General features: G+C 43.4%; 1 protein-coding gene across 2 annotated transcripts; it reads left to right on the top strand.

Moving 5' to 3' along the window:
* The first annotated feature begins 1,254 nt into the window (after nt 1-1,254).
* On the top strand, nt 1,255-17,105 carry IL7R (interleukin 7 receptor). 2 transcript variants are annotated; one of them, XM_085041949.1, is made up of 8 exons: nt 1,255-1,376; nt 6,096-6,234; nt 7,528-7,682; nt 8,072-8,226; nt 9,920-10,100; nt 10,953-11,043; nt 12,931-13,006; nt 14,467-17,105. In XM_085041949.1, exons 1-8 carry the CDS (start codon nt 1,286-1,288, stop codon nt 14,869-14,871), a joined length of 1,293 nt encoding a protein of 430 aa, XP_084898075.1. In that variant the 5' UTR covers nt 1,255-1,285; the 3' UTR covers nt 14,872-17,105. The 2 variants fall into 2 exon arrangements, with proteins under 2 accessions (XP_084898075.1, XP_084898074.1); XM_085041948.1 differs by having other exon boundaries at nt 14,368-17,105.
* Nucleotides 17,106-21,596: the final 4,491 nt, after the last annotated feature.

Below are 21,596 nucleotides of genomic sequence, written 5' to 3'. Positions count from 1 at the left end.
ACATTCGTGGGATTTCTCAATCCGCTTATACATATGCATAACCTATCCCTGCTTTGTATTATAATGAGTTCAAAAGTCATTTTCATATCCTTGCGCCTGCGTAGGGCTTCAGGGGTCTCTGGGAGGAAGTAAACACTCTTCCTGTGAAAAAGGACAGGAGGTCCTCCTCACTGACCTTTTCACCTTTCTGTTTTATGCATGTGCTCTGAGTTTCTGTCCCAAAGTCCAAACAACAGCTCTGATTTTAACTCTTGGAAATTCAATGAGTACCAGCTGGGTCACAATCCTTGTTTTTGTCAATACTCTTTAATTCCCCATCCTGCTTTGGAAAAGACAATAAATATTAAGTAAGCAATATACACTGTTAGCAAGCAGTTTCCAACAACTTATTCCTTAATTTCTAATTCCCTTGTACCACTTCGAGCAATAAAGCAGCCCCAGCTGCTCTGGGCAACCTGTGCCAGAGCCTCACGACCCTCACAGGGAAGAATTTCTTCTCTATGTCCAATCTAAATCCACTCTCTTTTAATTTAAAAATATTGCCCCTTGTCCTGTCACTACAGGTCTTGGTAAATAATTTCTCTGTATCTTTCTTGTAAGCATCCTTTACCTACTGAAAGGCCATGATAAAGTCTCCCCAGAGCCTTCTCTTCTCTGGGCTGAACAACCCCAACTCTCTCAGCCTGTCTGTGCAGGAGATGTATTCCAGCCCTCTCCTCATCTTCCTGGCTTCCTCTGGATTCACTGCACATGGGTCTGTTCTTATGTTGGGGCTGAATGTAGTGCTCTGGGCTCTCACAAGGGTAAAGAATCACCTGCTGACAATGCTGCTTTGATGCTGGTAGTTAAAGAATAAACAAAAGCAAACAAATTAATGTTTCATACCTGGAAGATTTTTCTCCCTTGGACCTGTGCACCTCTATTGGGTGTAAAGTGGATGAAAGGACTAAAGCATGCTCTCTAAACCAGCAGCACAAATCACACAAACCGAGTCAGGAGCACTATCCCTGAAACGTGCTCCCTTTCCCACTGGACTTCATCAGGTTTTCCCAAATGAGTTGGCAGGCCTGATCTAGGTCGTGCTCAGCTCTGAAGTGGGAAGCTGTCTCGCAGTAAAAGCTCAGCAATTATCTCTGCTCTGGCTTCCTGCCCGCTGCCAGCAGCCCCACTGCGTAGGCATGTTTACATTTCCCCTCGCCAAGGTCCCTGGCAGGCTGTGGGGCTGCTGGTGGCAGCTATAAAGGTTCTGCACACACCCCCACAGCACACATGCAGTGTGCTCAGGATGACACAGCCCAGTGCACTACTGAGCATTTTCGCCATGTTCCTTCACACCACTTTTGGGGAAAGTGGTTGCACCTCAGCAGACGGTGATGGTGAGTCATTTCATCTTCATCTTTCCGCTCACGTATGGTCTTGAAATACCTCAGTTAAGAGCTACAAAATGCAACTGTCTGGTTAAAAACATCCATGTTTTAACTTCCAGTCTTTTTTCAGTGCCAGTGCCTGAGGTGGAGCTGGGGAATACCTATTTAATTTGATACCCAAATCTGCTGTCCTTATTCAAAGCCATATGAAATAAGGGAGACCATAACTGTATGCACAGGTCATGCAGGGCCAGACCTGTTAATCTTTGTTGTAGCTAGCATTCATGTGAGGAGGGATGCCTGGGAACAGGGAATCACTTCACCCTCCTGCAGCCTGTGGTCACTCTGAGCTGCCCTTAGAGACAGGTGAGGCTCTGGCTTCTCTTGCTCTTGCCAGTCTCCTCCAAACAAAATGTTTAGATATAACTCAAACTTAAACTGTTTTGCTTCAAAACCCCAACTTTTGTTTTTTCTTTGAGCAGTTTCATCAGCTATATCTGGGAGATAGTCCCAGTCTCCCTCATAGCATGGCAGATGCAGCAAGTCAGGCAGGGGATTCTCACAGCTCATCACTGACAGCATTCATCCCCTACTCAGCAAATAATCACAAATTATCAACAGTTTAAATTTAGCCTTATTGTAGACTTTACGATCTCATTTAGAGAAGTGAAAATTATTTACCAGCATCAAAATAAAATATAAAAACATAACAAGCAGCAATAAAACAACTGTTTCAGGCTGCTACTCCTTTTCTCAACAGGGAGATGAAAAATTTGATTTAGAGATTCAGTCACAGATGTGCTAAACTCTTTATTTGTCTGATACTAAAGAAACAGTGACAAGAGTTTGTACACTATGCCTGAAGGACATGGGCTATCGCTCAGTTACTGGTAGTTTAGGACTCCATTGTTTAGGAAAAAAGAGTTTTCAATTTTTAGAAGGAGAATGGTTGTGTTCTAATGTTGTCTCTCAAACAGGAATCTCATTTTTCCTTGGGTGTTAAGTGTAGTAACAAGTGAATGTAGACAGCTGTACATCCATCCATCCATCCATATATGCATGATAAGTTTTTTGATTAAAAGAAAACAGGGACTGGCTCAGAACAGCATCTAACCACCCTGGAGTTTTTATTTGCCATTTATTTATACAACTGGCAGCTGTTTAGAGATAGCTTTGGAAAGCAGAATGTTCAATGTGAGTGATTTATTGTCAGTGTCACTGAAATCTTCAGGGCTTTCCAAAACCAGATATGATCAGACCTTTGCTTGTTTTGTCACTAACGCAAGTAAATCATAATTTCCTTAGACTTAAAGACAAATAGATTCAGAAAATCCCCACTGAGCAATTAGCAGCTTTTATGATTTCCTTATGAATCTCCGGGGCTTGGTCAACAAAGTAAGAAATCTGGGGTAAAAATACCCATGACAGATGTTCATGTTTCACTCTTCATGTCTCTGCCTCACTCTGCCTCCTGACAAAGTGCCACTACCCAGCTCAGGCATGAAGCTGCCCTTATGGGCACTCTTAGGGGTAGAGGAGGGAAGAGCTAATTGCAGCACTTGCCTCCATCTCCTCTTCCCTTTCTGAGCATCAGACTGCCTCCCAGCTGCTGTCCCCCAGCCTGGCAGGAGTGGTGGGGATCTCCAGAAGCCCTCAGAGAGCTACAGGCAGAGCTAAGAAGGGGCTCTAAGGCAGGGAGGTGCAGATGTGCACGGGAGGCTGTGGGTTTTGGGGGCAGGATGCCTTCAGTGGTCCTCCTACCCACACTTGTATGTTTGTCCAGCCCATATCTAAGCTGTTGTGACTAAAACAGGCTCTGCCTGAATCCCACCAGAGCTAGAGGTCTCACAGTGCTCATGGAGGCACTCAGTGCTCAGCTGTGCCCTTGCTGTTGTGTGTTGTCAGTACCAGCAGCTGTGCAGCATAAAGCTGAAGCATGTCCTTAGCCTCTGCTAACCCTTCTCTTCATAAAGGCTCCGGAGATTCCTGCTGTGGCTTGAACCATCCTGCTGGATGTTTTCCAAAACCAAAAGAGGACCATTTCTGTGAAGGACCTGCCATGGCTGCAGCTTTGAGAGCAGTTTTTGTCCCACTTTTGAATTGCTCCCTCCCAAGCTTTTCCTTTATTTCAGCAAAAACAGGCTCTGCCTGGTCTAGGCTTCTCAAGGCAAATATTACAATAGTCTTGTACATTTTTAATTGAGTGAAGAGTCCTTAGCAGTATGAGTCATGTCACACTCACCAAAACCATTCACACAGCAAACACATTTGTGCTTGGTGGTTCTGAGGTTTAGGGCAGAAGTGAGGCTGAGGCTACATGCGTGCTGAAGTCAGACAAAAAAATTAGTCAGCCCATGGAAAAACCATAGCAGAAATAACATTTCAACTTGCTTACATAATGCTATTCATGAGGTTTAATTATCATATATTCCATGGTTATAATGTTATTTCCATGAATAAGGAACCATACAGTCACAATGTGAAAGTTCAGTGTCTAAGAGGTAAAGTCAGCTTTCCTTCCAGTGTGGCAGCAAAGCTGCTCTGTATTGGTTAAACCTTAAATGGCTGCTTGAACTGCAAGACTAAACCTTTGTTTTCTTTTCATTTTGCAACCGGACTGATAGAGAATAATTCAAATCTCTGTAACCTTTCAGCAAAGCAGTAGTGAATAGTTGAAATATTTTTTAACGATCAGCCATTTATTAATGTGATGATTGTCAGTTTTTTGTGTTTATGCAAAATCTGGTATATATCATTTGCATATACAGAGATCACCAAGCAGTCTTATAGAAAGGAAGATTAGTCATCCTGATCTTTAAGTTTTAATATTGCCTTGAGTAAATGAAAGTCTCCTGGCAACTAAAACCTTAAGAGAGGCTTAAAACATGACATATCTGTGCATGTCAGCTTTGGGTGTACATATCTGTATGAAATATGGTGGGGTTTTTTCCATTTTACACAGATTCATTTCAGCTTACTTGGTATCTCCTGAATTTTAAATACACATATATTTTTATATACACACTTTAACCCACAAATACTCAACTATATGTACGTGGTATATTATGTATATTTCTGTACAGATATTTCTGCCCTTATGGCTCAAGGCCACTTTGGACAAGACTGTCACCTGTGTGAAACTGCTGCAGGGTTAGTTCTAGAGCTGGCCTGACCTCTGTGTCTCTGCCTTGAATGTGATGGTCAAATAGGGTGGCTTTGTACAGAACCTGCTTTATCTGTGTCTGTGTGTCTGTGTCTTTGTATGTCTGTGCCTGTCTGTGTGTCTGTGCTGCACAAGTTCTCCCCTCAAAGCAGAAACACTGGTAAAGGACGCTGCATTTTTTGTCCTTCAGAGAGATCTGGGCTGCCTGAGTGCTAAGGAGACCAGCAATAACTTCTTAGCACCAGTTGCTCTTGGTGATGAATGGTCATTAAATCTTAGCTCATGGGGGAGAGATCTGCCCATCTCTGGATTAGTGCAGCACCAGATGCTCCCATCCTGTCACAGGTGCTGGTCACATCAGTCCCCTTCCTAGCCTCTGCCTGCACTGCTTTTGCATGTTTCTCTGCATTTCTGACTGACTTCTGAACTTTTCTTACTCAAAGTCTGACTCCAGTGTGAAGAGTTCCAGGAGAGATTTTCCATGGGAAATTTCTCAACAGGCTTTTCTCCACTCCATTTGTGACTGTGAGTCACTGATATCCCCACAGCAGATAGCAACAGAACAAGGAGGAACTGTTTTAAACTGTCAGAGGAGAGATTTAGATTAGATGTTAGGAACAAATTCTATACTCAGAGGCAGTGAAGCTCTGGAACAAGCTGCCCAAGGAAGTTGTGGATGTCCCATCCCTGGAAGAGTTCAAGGCCAGTTTGGATGGGTTTGGATGGGCAAATTGATCTAATGGCTGTCAATTCCTGCCCATGGTGAAACGAAATGATCTTTAAGATCTCTTCAAACCCAAACCTTTCTTTGAGTCTATGATTCTATTTCTCACTGCATCAGGTGCCCCACAGGGCAAGAACATGTCTGAAGCATTATCAGCAGAGGACTGAGCAGGGGATCAAGGATAATTCCTTTTCTCAGGAAAGAGATATATGTATCATGACAGCTACCCTTAACCATTAGTGAAAAGAGTCAGAGGCACTCCTGCCCCTAGGATCCATTCAAGGGGTCATGACAATAACCCTTTCCCCATCCACTTGGTTATAGTGGGTGAGATTTCGTGAAATGAGGCTGAACTGGCAGTTTCTGCCACAGAGGACTCCTCTCAGAAGGCCAGTTTTTGCGTCACTGGCCTCATGCCTGCCAAGTGTAGGATTTTAGAATTATGCTCTTAGTCAAATCACGATTGTGTTATTAGTCATTGAAACAAATTTGCAGGAAGCCATGCATTCTGGCAGAAAGTCTGAGATTTCCCTCCTGAGCCTAAATTCATGACATTTCAGAAAGCTTTTCAGTACAATCAAAAGGTGGCTTAGTTGCCTCATGGCACCAAAATACTCTTGCAAGTGGGTGGACATCACTGGCATGCAAGGAGCGCAACCTTGAAAGGTGCAAAAGGCTTTTAACTTCATTTTGGACAAGGTTTCTCTGCTTCTCACAAAACAGGTGGGTTGATCCTCTTTCTTTCAGGTAGCACATGAAGAAATAATCTCCTGTACAGTGGAGCTGCAAATTAAATACACTCATGGGTTTACTTCAGTAACATCTTGTAATATCTCCTAAGGGACTCTCGGAGATGACGAACCAGACAGTTTTGACGTTGATTGCTTCAGCCAGCTGGATATCAAGGACTCCTTTAGCAGCCTGACCTGCAATTTCACTGAAATGCCTCCTTACAACACTAACTATACCCTGTCTCTGTGGTAAGTGCTGTCTATCTGTCCTTCTGTAAACACCTGGGAAGTGAAATGCTGAGCACAAGTGAGTCACGTTGTCACATGCAGGGAAACAGGGACAGCAAAGCTAGACAGAATCCTGTTTCCGAGTGTTTTGCCAAGTTTGAGTACTATATTCAGCAAAGAAGAACAGTTCAGTGAAGCAGAACATAACTCCTAATAAGAAAAAGAAAGAGCTGGAAGGGTCTCTAAAGGGGATTATATTGTCTCCAATAGTTCTGATCTTGCCTCTGTTGCTCTGGAGTTATATGGATGTAGCCCAGAATGAACTGAGAGCTTTTTCCTTTAAATTAAATGGTATTAAAAAAAAGTGTTTTTTAAGACACAGATCCTTGCCACAGAAAACTCTTTAGCAGAAGATTAATTTTCCACATCAGAGAAAATGCCTTTATCTAGGTTAAGACAAAAACTCAGCTACTGTCTTCGCAGACAGAGACATGGAAGAAATACACTAGAACAAATACACAAGCCTCCAACAGTTACCAAACACATCAGTCATCACTACCTGTCAAGGCCTTGAAACTCCACCTTTTATTTCACTGTTGCACTGAGCAAAAGAAGATCCAATTTGGTTTCTTGAGCATACTGCTGCTTTTCTCTTTTCCCCTTTTTTCCTGAAAGTTGTGTGGCAACCAACAGAAGACGTGGATATTTTTTGGTAAATCTTTTTATACTAATGACTAATTATTTCTCCTTCTTCCCCTCAGTTTATTAGAATTTTTCTATTTTCATGGGACTTATTATCGGTTCGGATTGAAGTTTTATAACAGTTCTCAAACATGGGAGCCAACAGAAATGGAAAAAAAAGCTCTGACACTGCCATGTGACTCCTTCATAGCCAGGCTGACTGTTCACCCTCTATTTGCTATCACTTAAGTCAGAAAAAGAAATTTCTCATTATCTTCACAGACCATCAAAAGCTATTGTCCTGTATTTAAAAATAGCAGCAGTAAGGTAACTTTTGAAGATACAAATGTTTTAACATATATACCTCAAATTAAATAATTGCACATTTTTTTTTGAGAGCTCCGTGACTCTTAATGTGATTCACACCACTTTATTATTGTGCTCAAAGACCAAGGGGAAAAACACTATCAGTCTCTCAAACTCCTAATTTGCATGGCATTATTTCTTATTTCCCATGGATTCCCACTTCAGTTAAAGGGAAATAAGCAAGCAGGATCCATCCCTTATAGTAAGTAGTCAAGTTATAGTAAGACTGAGAAGAAGTTAATGTTGTGGTGTCCCTTTGGCCAACAGTACCAAGGAAGACAACAATTACATCTGCTCCAACATGAAGAAACAGGAAGATGCATTCTTCTTACAGTTCAATGATATACTCTCAAAGAGAGATATTTGTATATACTCTGAGACAAAGAGAAGGGTCTGCAGGAATCTGGTTGTAACTGAAATTGGTAAGACACCTAACATTTTGGAAGTTTTTAAAGTTGGAGGGGTTACTGGGGAAAAAATAGCCCAGCACAAAGCCTAAGTGTGAGCCTGGATGACACAGAGGCAGCACAAAAGAGTGTTTTAGCAGAGCATATAGTCTGGATTGGGGTGTTATCAGAGGGCTGTTTCCCCTGGTTCAAAGCCAAGCATAATTAACCTCTCGGGATCAGGGTGTAAGGATGAACTGGGTCTCAGCATGATGACTGCCCAGCTCAGGAGAGCTCTTGCTCAAGATAAGTCCCCTTGTGGGGCTGTAACTTGAAGTGGACTATTTTTTTACATTTCAAACTCTGTTTATTTTCTAGTTACATTAGTCTGCTCTTGTTATATCCTGGTTTGTTGTCATTTGCAGTTAAGCCTGAAGCACCCTTTGCTATAAACATCACATATGAAAGGGAGGCAAATGAATATCTGGTTCGTTACCGTACACCTCACTCAAGGAAGAGATATTTACCAGACAAATTAGTACACCAAGTGGCCTACAGGCAGAAAGAAGGTACTTGGAAGGTAAGTGATGATGTATTAGTGTGCTCACAGTAATTTCCAAAATTAAACATTATCAAAATTATCAGTACCCTGTAAAAATTATCAAATCTGCATTTCTGCAGTTTTTAATCTAAAAACTTGGAAAGGTGCAACATTTGGCATTTGCAAATTTCACCACTCAAAAGAGGTTTCATTCATTTGGGCTTTGTTGAACCATTCTAAGTGTTTGGATTGTTTGCTCTTTGCTGTGGTGGTTTTGCTCTTATTTTCTGCGCTCATCAATCAGTAAAAAGGGGGACCTCTTTACTAATTTAGCAAGTTTCTTCATGTCCCCTTTTTTGCTGAGTCCTTCCAGGTTTCCAATGCAGCCCTGTAGCTCTCCTACCCTCAGGCTGTCTGAGGCTGCAGCTGCCTGTGAGTTGGGTCTGATTTGGGATCTCTGGGTCACCTGTCACCAGAGCAGCCATCCAAAAGCTGGTCACAATGTTTGAAAGCATGGACTACACCTGGGCTTTACAGGGAGAACACAGTGCTGTCCACAAAAATTGGATTTGTTACCCAAAGGGCAACAAGCCAGTAATTACACATTCGAGAGAGACATTGATTATTTGTTCCAGTGGCACAAGCCTGGGCTCTCAGTGGTGTTCCACAAACCAAGCACACCAAATACCAAAGCATTTTACTATTTGTACATTTTAGCAAACAAGCTAATTAGCGATCATTGGCTGCAAGTTACACAGTTCTCTCATTAGTTAGTATTCTGTGTTCTATCGATTAATGATTCTCTCACGTCTCATGCTAACTAGCCTGCAGGGTCAGTCTTTGTCTTCTTTTGAGTTGGTGGCTCTCTTGGCCCAGTGTGCCATGAGTCAGCAGTCATGATCTGCTCCTGCCAGAATTACCTTCTGACCCATCGGAGCTGATTCAGCACAGTCACTGAGCTGTCTTTATTAGTTTATTCCTTATCTTGGGAGCTCTGCGCAATGTCCTCTATTATTGCCCATAAATTCTGCACTCTCTGTGTGCATTACCAGTGGTACATCCTTGTTCCCAAGCTTTGTTAACCTCCCTCTGGGTCTGAGATCATCGAAGCATGTCAAGGTCCAAATCTTAACAATGCAAATCTACCCACAAGTAATTTGTTTTTCTAACACCTAGACATCACTTAGAGCTTGCTTATTAACTGCTCTCTGTTTCACAGATTCAATCTGCCTTCTTGTTGATTAGGCTTGAAAATATACAAAGATCAGACTTCAGGGGGAAAAAAATGTATTCAGGCAGCCAAATACATTGAAATGAAGAGCACCAGAGCTGCATTGCAGGATTTCAGGTTCTTCCCTGTAACTGCTCTTTCAGACATTGTCTTTTTACGCTGCAAAAATGTATCTTTTTCCCCCCTCTCTCTTCTGAGCCTTGCCAGGGAATCATATATTCCCTTCTGCAGTGTCAGCTGTCGCAAAGCACAGTTAATACTAGCAGCTGTTTTCCAAAGAGCTTTTACACAGCATTTGTCTCTCTTCTCAATACTATCTGGACTATGTTGCTGTTTAACTAGGCTGATGCCCTGATAAGCACCTGCATAATAGCTAGAGAGATGGAGAAAACAGTACAGTATTTCAGGGATGCACCTGATCTCACATATTTTGCTGAACTCCAGGATAATTCTCCACTGTCTGCTGGGAAAATAAATGGATTTTTTTGTGTGTGTGTTTAGACAATAGAGTCACGATACCTTCAAGTAAAATTGCTGGGGAAGAACCTCGAAAATGAAGCATCATATGAGTTGAAAGTACGTTCTCAGCCTGACGGAGATTATTTTAAGGGCACTTGGAGTGAATGGAGCACTTCCAGGAGCTTCAGGACAGCAAGAGAGCAGCAACACTCCACAGAGAGCTGTAAGGGTTTGAAAACACTTTGGTGCACCTAGAGGAATGCTGAGCTGGAGGCTCTGAGTTCCCTGGCCAGCCTCATCAGCAGCAGGGATGAAAGGGTGGGGAGGGAAAGCCCAGGGCCACAGCAGGGTCAGCCCTCAGAGTCACCAGGCACTCCAAGGAGGTGACTCACTGAGCAGCTGGATCACTCTGGTCTGGGGCTGGCTCTCCATGAAAATTTAAGTCTCACTCAAGGGCAATAAGGAAATGCTGTCATGAGAGCATGAGGGTGTGGGTGCAGGGGGAGATGAGTGCTGACTCACTGCTCACTGCTGGCTGGCCTGCTGGGAGAAGGAAGAGCTTGTACCAAGCATTTTGGGTAAAGCACAAAGATCTGTGAAACAAGACCCATTCCAGGACCCTGGGTTTGTGTGTGAACATGATGCTTTAATCATAAATACAACACAGGATAAAATCTCATTACTGCACATAATAAGTTTGTGGTCCTTGGGGTCCCTTCAGTCCCCAGGGGCACCTCACCCTTATGTGTGTTAGAAGCCATTTCTGTGCTGCTGTGAGGACTCAAGGAGTGGTGGCTTCAATGTGCTGGAGGTGACACTTCAGTGTTACATCACACTGCTTTAATCCAGTCTGGGAACACAGCTCAGAGCCCAGCCAAGCATTGATGCTCTGGCAGATTGTCTTTTTCCTCCTTCATGGAGGCAGGAGAAAGGAGCCACTGCACCAGCCCAGTGATAGGAAAGTGCAGTGCTTGGCATTAATTCCTAATTTATCACCTGAAAAGACATCACAGTTATGGTGGCTTAACAGGGAGATGTTTCAATGCATTGGCTGATGTTCTTTGTTTTCCTTTAGATAGCAGTGTGGCCATGGTTATATTCTCCATCCTGGGATTCATCCTGTCCGTTGTTGTGATTGCACTGATCGCAGTTTTTTGGGAAAACAGGTATTCACTTTGTATTGGAAAAGGTGTTGGAACCCAATCACATTCTGACATCTCATCCCTTTCCCTGTCATGTTTGTGAACTATTCTCTCTCCATCTCTGGAACTCTGTATCAAGCTGATGGCAAGCAAAGTGTAGAAAAGGGCAATACAAGGGACAGTGTTGGCAGACAGAAGATGATCTGCCACTTTGAGTAGACTTCAGCCTTGGGCTCAGAACACTGGGACCTGAAGTCACCACAAAACTGAAGTCACCTGAAGTCAACTGAAGTCAACTGAAGTCACTGAGCTGAAGTCACCACAAAACACAGAATCAGTGTGCCACTGGAGACAAATTTGACTCACACATTTCAAGCAAAATCCAGAAAAGAAAGGGACTTGCAGGCTTTAGCAAAGTCCCAAGAAGTGTGAAAACAGCAAGCCATGAGGGCGATGACCTCTTTCCTTTTCACAGGCTGAGTCAGAGGGGTGTTTGCTCTGCAGTGCTTTCAGAAGCAGCAGGGCAGAGCCCTCTGCAACAGGGGCTTGATGGTGTCAGACACCAGCCTGGCCAAATCCACATCCAGCCAGCCAGCCATGAGGCAAAATCAGGCAGAAGTGGGACTGAAGATAGATTCATTACTCATGCAGTCCTTGGTCTGCATTAGCGTTTTTTCATATATTTGCTACACAGGAGTAAATAGATAACTGTAAACCTGTTTTTAATTACATGGCTCACTAGAGCTGACAAGCTTAAGAAAATGGACAGATATGGAGATAACATTATGAAACTAGAATCTGAAGGGAAAAAATCCAAGTTTAACTATATGTGATGAACTCCTTGCAAGACAGAAAGCCCAGGACATTTAATGACATTCAGAGCAGCCTGTCCATGACACTCAGCTCCAGAGAGATAGCTGTGTGTGAGCTGCTCTTTGGGACAGTGCTTGGGCTGTGCTAACTCCTGAGTTACACAAGGACATTACATGGCCAATGCTGGTTAGCCTCAGCCAAACCATGCCACAAACAATTTTAATAATTAAACATTTTAGGCACTGCAGTTATCTGCCCTGGTGCTACTTTATTTGTAAATATAGAAGTAGCTTGAGATTTCTAGTTCCTGCATTTTACTGTTGCTGGGAACTTACAGTTAACTTTGCTACAAATTTTGCTTATACAAAACTGCAGCAAAAATACATGAGAACTTTTTGATCCCAGATATTTCCATTTTAAGAGGAGGGTTTTTTACATGCACATATATACACCCACTCAGACAAATAAATAAAATGAAATATATATATTCCTATACATGTATAGTATACATCACTGCAAAAATTGATTATCAGTTGGCCAATGTTCCCTAGATGCATTGTAACTGAGGGCATCCAGCAGCACAACAGGAGAACTTTGCTAATCAAGGCAGTAAAAATGACAACAAGGAACAAGGCTACAGGACAGATGTCTGGAGCTCAAATTGCTTGCCAAGGAATGGGACAATATGCCATTCTTTGAATTACGTAAACATGCAGAGGCAAGTATCAGCAAATTTGCACTTCAACCACAGCATCCTCTTGCACTTGCAGAAACCAGTTCACCACTCAGAACCCTGTTAACACAGCTAGATGAAACAAGTTCTTCGCCTTAGCACAATTTGCTGCCTTTCCAGTGCTTAGTGAAGTGTCTTCTTTTAACTGTGACAATTTGTGCACTCAAAAGAACAATGACTTTTTGGTGACCTTTACAATTCCTCTTCTCTTGTCTGTTTTATTCTGAGGCTTCTCTGTCTTTATTCTGGATAATGCCAGCCAGCCCTAAGGCTTCGTGAGAACTAGTACAAAAGATGCAGTATGAACCTCTGATACCTCAACACAGCCCTCTTATGCTGCTTTTTGTCTACTATTGCTGTTTTAGGATCAAGCCTGCTGTATGGCCTAACCTTCCTGACCATAAAAAAACTCTGGAGCAACTCTGCAAGAAGCCAAAAAATGTATGTTCTTTCACTGTTCTTTCCACCTGAGTATAGACTGTCTCGCTCATGAGAGACAGTATGTGCATTTTCTGCATGAACTAGGACACCATTCAGAAGTTACTTCTACATTTCACTGAAGAGAGCCCACATTTGCACACGCAGATGTCAGTCAAGGGTATGGAAATGGCACACAATTCAACTAGTGCTTGAGGTTTGACTTGTGCAAAGGAACTACAGAGTTCCCTGTACAACATCTGGGAAGATGATGTATGAAGAAAGGCTGAAGGAATTAAGTTTGTTTCTAGAATAAAAGGAAGCTCAGGGTGGGAAATACTACTTACAACCTTCCAGTACCTAAAGCATAGGCAGAGAGATGGGGAGGTGTTGTCACCACAAGGCTGCATGGTGACAGGACCAGAGGCAACAAGCAGGTGTTGCTTCAGGGCAAACCTCCTGAATATAAGGAAAGAAGATTGCTTGTGAAAATAATTAAGCATTGTGTAGCCTGCCCAAAGACAAGGTGGGTTCTACTTTGGGAAAATATTTAAGGCTTGGCTTGATAGGGCTCTGAATAACCAAATTCAGATCCTGCTTCTGGCAGAAGGTTGGGCTCCAGAGCTCCTTTCCAACCAAGATGCTTTGGTGATTCTGTGAAATTGTGATCATGGGGTTGGATGGGACCTTTGGCAAACATCCCTGGTGATGTCCATGTACCCTGACATACATCATGTTCACACATGATGCAGTACATGAACTGCTTTGCCAGTTAAAAGCCAGATAGACAAAGGCTACAAACCATAAAATGTGGGATTAACCTGTTGTCTTAAAACTATATGTCTAGTTCATTCTTTTCACAAAGAAAGTCATTAGTGCTGTTCACTCCAGTTGGTACATTATTAGCATATTCTTAACGCAATAGGAGGCCTAAGACAGCTCTCCCATCCCACATGCTACTCAGTTCAGGGATTCCCAGTGTGTTTCAGGAAGTCGTGGCAAATTTTTACTTCCCTCTCTGCTAAATTAGGAAGATAAAACTGAAAGAAACCACCTGGGTGGGCACAGTCCTTCCTGTGAAATAGCATGCATGTAACAGATGCATATCTCAGAAATGTCTCTGAAACACTGTATAGAGCATAAAACACTCTCCAGGGGTACTGCCCAGAGGAGGACACAGGATATATCCAGATTAACAGGGAAAGGGATTTTCAGCCATGTGATAGTTTATTCTGTGCTAACCTATTGTTTAGCCCACTCAGGGTTATATCTAGAGTAACAGAAATAATAAATACCCATCTAAAATCAAATAAATTAGCAAAGAACTTTTTCTCTTAAGATACTACCCACTGTTGATTAACTGTGCTGTTCCCTTTGCCACACAGAATTTTGATATAAGCTTTAACCCAGAGAGTTTTGGTTATGCTCATATCCATAAAGTGGACGGCCTTTGGGCAAAAGCTGAAATGGAAAATTTTCTGCAGCCATCAACTGCTCCAGAGACAAGCCTTCCAGAAAAATGCAGGAGCGGATCAGACCTGAAGATGACCCCTGTGATGACAGACAAAACCAGCCTGAGCCTGCCTGTGTCTTACGGAGGAGTCTGGCCAGCAGAAGCCCTGCACAGGCTCCTGGGCAGCAGCCAGTTTGCAGCCACCGAGGGCAGCTGTGGCTCCAGCACGTACGAGGTGTGCCGTGGCAGCAGAGTGCCTCTGAGCAGCCATGGTTTCAACCTTCCCCCTGCTCCTTCCCCGGATCCTCCCGGCCAGCCCCGTCCGGAGCCCCTCAATGATGACACCGTTTCCCACATGCTGCACAGCAGTGACATGAGATCGCCAAACAACGAGGAAGCCTATGTCACAATGTCCAGCTTCTACAAAATTCAGTAAATCCCACAAGAATGACAGCATGTCTTTTTTTCCTTTAACACAAGCAGGATACTGAAGCTTTCTGTTTTGTTTTCCTGTGGGCTCCCACCTCCCTCACGCACTCTGCTCACACTGCAATGCTAGACCTGCAGGGAAGTGGGTTCTACAATATACCAGTGAGAAGTAGCCTATCTCAGCATTCAGTAGGCTGCTAGCAGTCTTCACTGCAGCAGAAATGAAATTTAATTCAACCTGATCTTAATCTTTAAATCTGATTAATCCGGAGCAGTGACAATGCAGTCCCAGCTGAGGATCACAGCATGTCTTGTAGAAGTTAATGAACTCTTTTGTTACCCTCTTGGTTACAGAGTTAAGCTCTTATTAATGCCTTAGCAAGACGTATGGCAATAAATTCTATATAAATACAAACCATCCACTTTTAAACATTGGTGGGTGAAGAGTAACTCTCCCCGAGTCAGTGTAAGTCCATGAGTTTGCAAATAGAGGGTAAATTAGAGTTGCTATCAAGAATTGGGTGCCTGGGGATTCAGGTGCTCAGCACCACACTGAGAATTAGCTGAGTTCCCAGAAAAAGCATTACATGGACCCACTTTAGGGAGATGTTTCCTGAGATGCATTTGATTTTGGGGTTGTTGGGGGGTTTTTTTGAGACACGAATTAATACAAAGAAAACCTTATGTGCCACTAGTTTTTGCTATTGGTAAAATCTGCCCTTAAGGCAATTACAGGATCCACAAATACTTCTGCTAATACTTTTGAGGTCTTCAATATTTTGTGTACCATCTATGTAAAGCAAACTCCTTTCTCTTCCTAGAAGCTGAATTAGGGCTGCAAATTACATGATGGTATCTTTTTCTGCAGCTCTTATGCAAGCATTAGTGTAGCATGTAAGTGCTTTCCAGGCCAGAGGCTGGGCTGACTGTGTTTGTTTACTAGCATTATTCCCAATTGTTGTGACTGCACTCAAATACTATGAATTTGGACAGGCAATGTTCTCATGCAGTTTCTGTTGTAGGAAGATGGAGGGAATGTTTCAGATCCTGGCAGTGATCACAAGACTTAACTTTAAAAGTAACTTATACTTTGCCTGGAGATCTCTTTTTGTTTGTAGGGGTTCTTTTTTTTTTTTAAATTTTTTTGGCATTGTGACTTTTTCCTTTACAGTATTACATTTATCTTTTTTTTTACATTATGGCTGAGCCACTTCTCAGTCCTCCTTGGATGCTGCACGTTCTGGAGCACACACTTGGAGATAAAGCTGCTACAGCCACATGGTTGCATGACAGCAGAGCGGTGTGGCCATGGGACATTCAAGCTGCTTTGTTGCACCCTGGAATTGGGGTTCACCTCACTGGGCACTCTCAGTTCCTGTAGATCTTTGAAATTCTCCTTGACCAAGTTGCATTCACATTCCCAGGTCTGATGGTCAAACGAGTCCTCTCCCATCCTCGGAGCTGCCTGGATTTGTTCTGACTGGTAATGGTTATGGAGATGTTGCAAAACCTCAGCTGCTTCCATCTGCCTCTGCCAGGACAACTTTGAGCCAGGAGAGCAGCAGAATTAATCAGATCACTGAAAACCTCTTGTGGTCTAGTTTCAAGGATATATGGCAGAGAGTGGGGCTTGCATTAAACTTGGTTGGTTGAATCAGAATTTTATGATGCAGGAGACAGTACAAGCCAAACAGCAATTCTGGACCACATCAAGCCAAAACCAGCCTTCCCAAGACAGCACTCCCCCTCCTCCACCTCCGCCCAGTGCCAGGGAAACCTTCGAGTGGGGAGAACCTTACAGCCACTGCGTGTAAATGGGCCTCAGATTTGGCTCAAGGCAATCCAGTGACATTTTACAGAATGGTTTTTATTGCTGTTTATTGCCAAATGAAGCATTAATTGATGAAGAAGAAAAAGAGCAAAGCCCTGGGCAACCATTTGCTTTATAGTGCTTGTATTTCTTTTGAAAAAGAGCTGCTGATAATGCTTATACTGTGGGAACTTGCACAGTGTGACTGTAGATACAGACAGACTGTACTGGAACAATACCTCCTTCCAGTGACAGTGGCAGTTAAAAAGGGGATAGAGGAGGAAACTAAAGCACATCAAGAAAATGCTCTTCAATATGTGCTATGCTTCCTTCAATTTTTGTAATTCTGTAACACATTTGATGGATGTATGCTAATATAACCACTTTCAGCTTTGTTTTGGAAAAAAAAATAAAGCCAAATATGCACCAAAGCCAGAAACACCACAAGCACTTCCTGTCTATGCCCTGGTTATATATAGTCCATACATGAAAATAAGCCATGGCTATGTCTGGACAACCTGTCAAGTAGTTTTCTTATTCTACAAGACACAGCTGTTCACAAATTCCCACTGCCTCAGTATCCACACAGGAGTATTGCTCAGCTTTCACACACTCCATGCACTTCCTTTAGTTCAGCACAACTTTTCTTCTCCCCCCTTCTGCCTCCAGTGCTGTTACTCATGTGCACAGCCAAACCCAGCTTGGTGGCACTGGTTTCTCTGCAGCTGCTTTATGACACAGTGCCTGGAGCTGCCTGCTGCTTTTTGCCCTGTGCCCATCAGGCTCCAGCCCCTCTCCTGCAGTTGTGGTACCACACGATGCTCTCCCATCTTCTCTTGTCCCTTATCTACGTGCAGCTTATCTGCACTATGCAAACATCTCCTGGCTATACACAAATAAACATGGACTTTTGTCAGTTATGACAAGTCACAATCTAATTCTAATGATGCTGCAAAGTGCTAATTATATCTCAAGGCGATAGTCATCCCCTGCTTAAAGCGTCAGCTTGTTTACCACGTCTCCTGCTCTTGTGCACATTCATCGGACAGGCTGCAAAACCACACCCAAATGCTGTGTATGTCAGCGGGGCAGCACAAGACCAGTGCGGGGAGGCAGGAGGACTGCTCCTGCCAGGGTGGAGGGATGGCTATGTAAATGTGATGTGCAGTGAAGTCTTGGCTATGAAATAAACGGTGAAAGGGTGGCTTGGCCACCACTGCTGCAGTGACACATGGCTGAATCCGGGGCAGTTTTTGGCAGGTAGAAGATGAAACCATCTCTTCTGGCAGCAAGGGACCTGGTGATGCTGGCAGGGTATTTCTGCAGGGCAGGAGTACAGACCCCTCTCGGCTTCTTAGCAATAGTGTTTATTGATTTGAAGGCCTGTATTTGCACAGAAATACTGCAGTGCTGCAGCCTGGGGGGAGCAGCAGTCGGATTTTAGTCAATACACTTTTGAATCAAGCTAGTTATCTCTGTGGTTATGGGGTTTCGTGGAGCTATCATTTAAAAACAGCTAAAATGTGACATAAAGAAGACTTACCACTTCTGTGAAAAATTATTTTAGAGTCAAACACCTCCTTATTACTGCAATCATGAAGCCACCCAAATTAGCACTCCTGTGTGTCACAGAGCATTGGCAAAACAAATCTAATGTACTGACACACAAGAAAACAACTGATGATGCCAGAAAACACAATTGCTAAATTATACCGGCTATCTCATCCCTTGCTCACGCGGCAGCTCCAGGTTTCAGTCAGGATGGCTTTTCCTTGGCTTCCAAGCGCCACCTGCTGAAATACGAAGCCACAAGCCAGCGCCCAGCACTTGGACACTTGCTGGTGCCATCCTATCGTGCAGCTCCAAAAGCGTTGCTTAGATGGGAGCTGGCGGAAAAATCAAGCCCACAACAAACAAAGGAGTGTTTCACTTATTTATAGTCTGTGGCACCAAAGGCGTTTTGGGCAAATGAAAGCAAAAGTCAGAGTTTCAAGGATTTTTTCGTCATTAAAATGAAGTAGGCATCAATGTCAACAGAAGCACTAACTCCATAGTAGTAGCTCAGAAAATTCACCTTTTCAAACTAAGAATGAGAAAAACAGTGTTTACCAGGGCGATGGCTATAGACTGTGGCTCAACAGACTCTATTTTGCAAATAACTCTTTTGCATCTTCCACGGAGGTCTGATTTTTACATCAGACTCTCCTAATCTGATATTAGGATGTATTGCTGCAGCAAGCTCTAACACAGAATTTGCTTGAATGACACCAAGGTCAATGAATTGAGATTTTTTCATTGGGCAATAGAGCTGCTGCTATGTGCTCAACAAAGTAATATAAGAAAAGTTATTACGGTTATTGTTAAATATTGACTGCATAACTTACATGTCACGGAAAAATTAGGTTAGTCCAACATCAGGTCCATCACCAAATGAATGCAAAAAGCCCAAAAGATTTGTCAAGCAACAACAACAAAAAAAGAGACACAAAGCAGAAATGCATTGATAAAAATATCTAAAGGAATAAGTCTGTGCCGCAAAGTTGGAGCTTCTCTAGCACAATATGACAATTGTTTTTCCAGAAAATGTAAAGTTAAAAAAACAACCTTCACATTTTGAAAGTAAAAAAAATAAAATATTGCAGCTTTTGGAAAAAATCCCTACATTTTCAATGAAAAAAAAAATGAACACATTTATCTCAGGAAAATAAATACTTCTCACATTTTACCACAATCTCTGCTTTTCCAAGGAAAACCAGACTTGATTTAACTTCCACAAAACCCTGTGCTTCCTTTCTTTCCAAGATGTTAAATGAAGGCTGGATTCTGTCTCCAGTCTCCAGCTGCAGCTCCTGTTGGGATCAGCAGCAGTGCTGTGAGCTCGGGGAATCCTGGGCCCAGGTTTTGGTGGAGATGGGGAGCTGTACCTGGGGTGGATGCAAACCAGCAAGCTGAAGCTCTTGTTTCCCAAAGCATTCCTGCCTCCTGGCACGAGGGTGGAAGAGATGCTAGAGCCAAAACCAAGCTTGGTTTGAAAGCACAGAGATTTCAGAGTGAGCTGAGGCACACCAGCATGGATGGGGGGCTGCTGCAAAGACAGAGGCTGCTTTCAGCCACCCCAAGACTTGGTGCTAAGCACAGCCTGCTGGGAAACCTCCTTTGTGCTCACCCTGCAAGGGAGGAAAGCTAAAGAAACAGGGCAGGCTGTAATCACAGGGAAAGACATAGACAGTGGGCAGCTGCTGACAGTGCCAGGGTGCACTTGGCATTACCTATTTTACTGGGGAAACCTCAGTGTGCTGCTGCCGCTGCTGCTCCTGCTGTTCCCAGTCTGCAGGATAGCAGCTGCAAGGCAAAAATCAACAGACTCACTGGTCTTGCTCCTTCTGGCAACTGTTTACAGCTCTGGTATGGCAAAGCCCACGTGGCTGCAGAGGTATTAGGCAGCGCCGTGTGCAAGGAGTTACATAAAGGCAAGTTGGCTTTTGTACAGCAATGTGCACAGGTGGTTTCATCTGCAAAACTTCTGCTGCTGCCATCTGCCTGTGCCAAGACAGCTTTGTGTCAGGAGAGAGGCAGAATGAATCAGATCACTGAATATGTCTTGTGGTCTAGTTTCAAGAATATACAGCAGAGAGTGGGGTTTGCATTAAACTCAGTTGCTTGAATCAGAATTTTATGCCGCAGGAGACAGTATAAAACAAAAAACATTTCTGGACCACATGAAGCCAAAATTTCCTCTCCAAGACAGAAACATCAAGCCACAAAGAGCACAGAGAGGGCAAAATCAATATGCAGTGAAGGAAGCTGCAGAAGTGCCACCTTTCCCAGAGGAGCACACCAGAAGAAAAGGCTGTCCCACACCTCTTTGCCCCTGTACCTTGTGCTTTTTTTTGAATAGTGAGGTGGTGTCACAGAGATGCTGTCTCGGATGGCTCAGGCAGAGGCAGGAAGTGGGGGCAGAGTTCTGGAAGAGTTTTAAGGGAGCCTTTTCCCTCTTTTCCACAGGGCTCTGACAACATTTTTAAAGCAAACTTTGATGCTAGCTGTTGGAGAGGGCAGACCTTATTCCTGACAAGACACTGTGCCACAAGGCAGGCAAAACCTCCACCTCTGGGACTGCACCCCAGCCCTGCAGATTCAGATGTTCCTGTGGTTTGTGCCATCCTGTTTAGCATCTGTTGCACGATCAGAAAGAAGAAATAGTGCTTCAAACATGAAGCACCAACCAGCATCTCCAATATTGATGCTAGCACCAGATACAATGGTGTGCATTGCCACCTATCTCCCAAAATCTGCTGTGTGTGCTGTGGAGCCACAGGCTGGCAGGACAGCCTGCATCACCACATATCTCTTGCATCTGCTGTGTCTGTAACCAGCACACAGCAGCTGCAGCTGAACAGGGGCCTTTCAGCTTCATTTTTGGGTCTCCCAGATTGCTGAGAGGGACAGCGAAGAGCTAAAGGGAGGATCTTGGCACTTGTTGTCAGTCTTGATAATCCCTCTTGTCTGCTTCAAATCCCTTTAATTTTCATTTAACCCCTGAAAAGTGCTTCCTCTGAGTCCCAGTGTGTATGTCCAGTGTGTCATTATAGCCGTATGTTCCCATGTTCCAGTAAGAGATTTTCTTACCTACCAGTTAATGACTGTTTGTTCCATTAATTTGCACACATATTAATCAAATCACATTTCTTACAGGACAGATTCCAATTCAAGTTCTACAGCATCTGATTACACATGAAGAAATCATATTACTGCTTCCCAGATTTTTTTTTCCCTGAAAGCACTATACCTTTCCTACAGTCACCAGCTGTTATTCAGGTGGTTCCACGTGCAGCTCTATTCCCACAGAAGTGAAGGGAAACTTTGCTACTGACTTTGAGGGCACCTGAAACCAGCCCTTGGAAATGTGATTCTGTACAAAT

This window comes from Lichenostomus cassidix, chromosome Z (genome assembly GCF_008360975.1).
Source record: "Lichenostomus cassidix isolate B80296 chromosome Z, HeHo_3.0, whole genome shotgun sequence".
Classification (NCBI taxonomy): domain Eukaryota; kingdom Metazoa; phylum Chordata; class Aves; order Passeriformes; family Meliphagidae; genus Lichenostomus; species Lichenostomus cassidix.
Note: the sequence above shows the minus strand (reverse complement) of the source record. Positions and strands in the feature narration are given on the sequence as shown.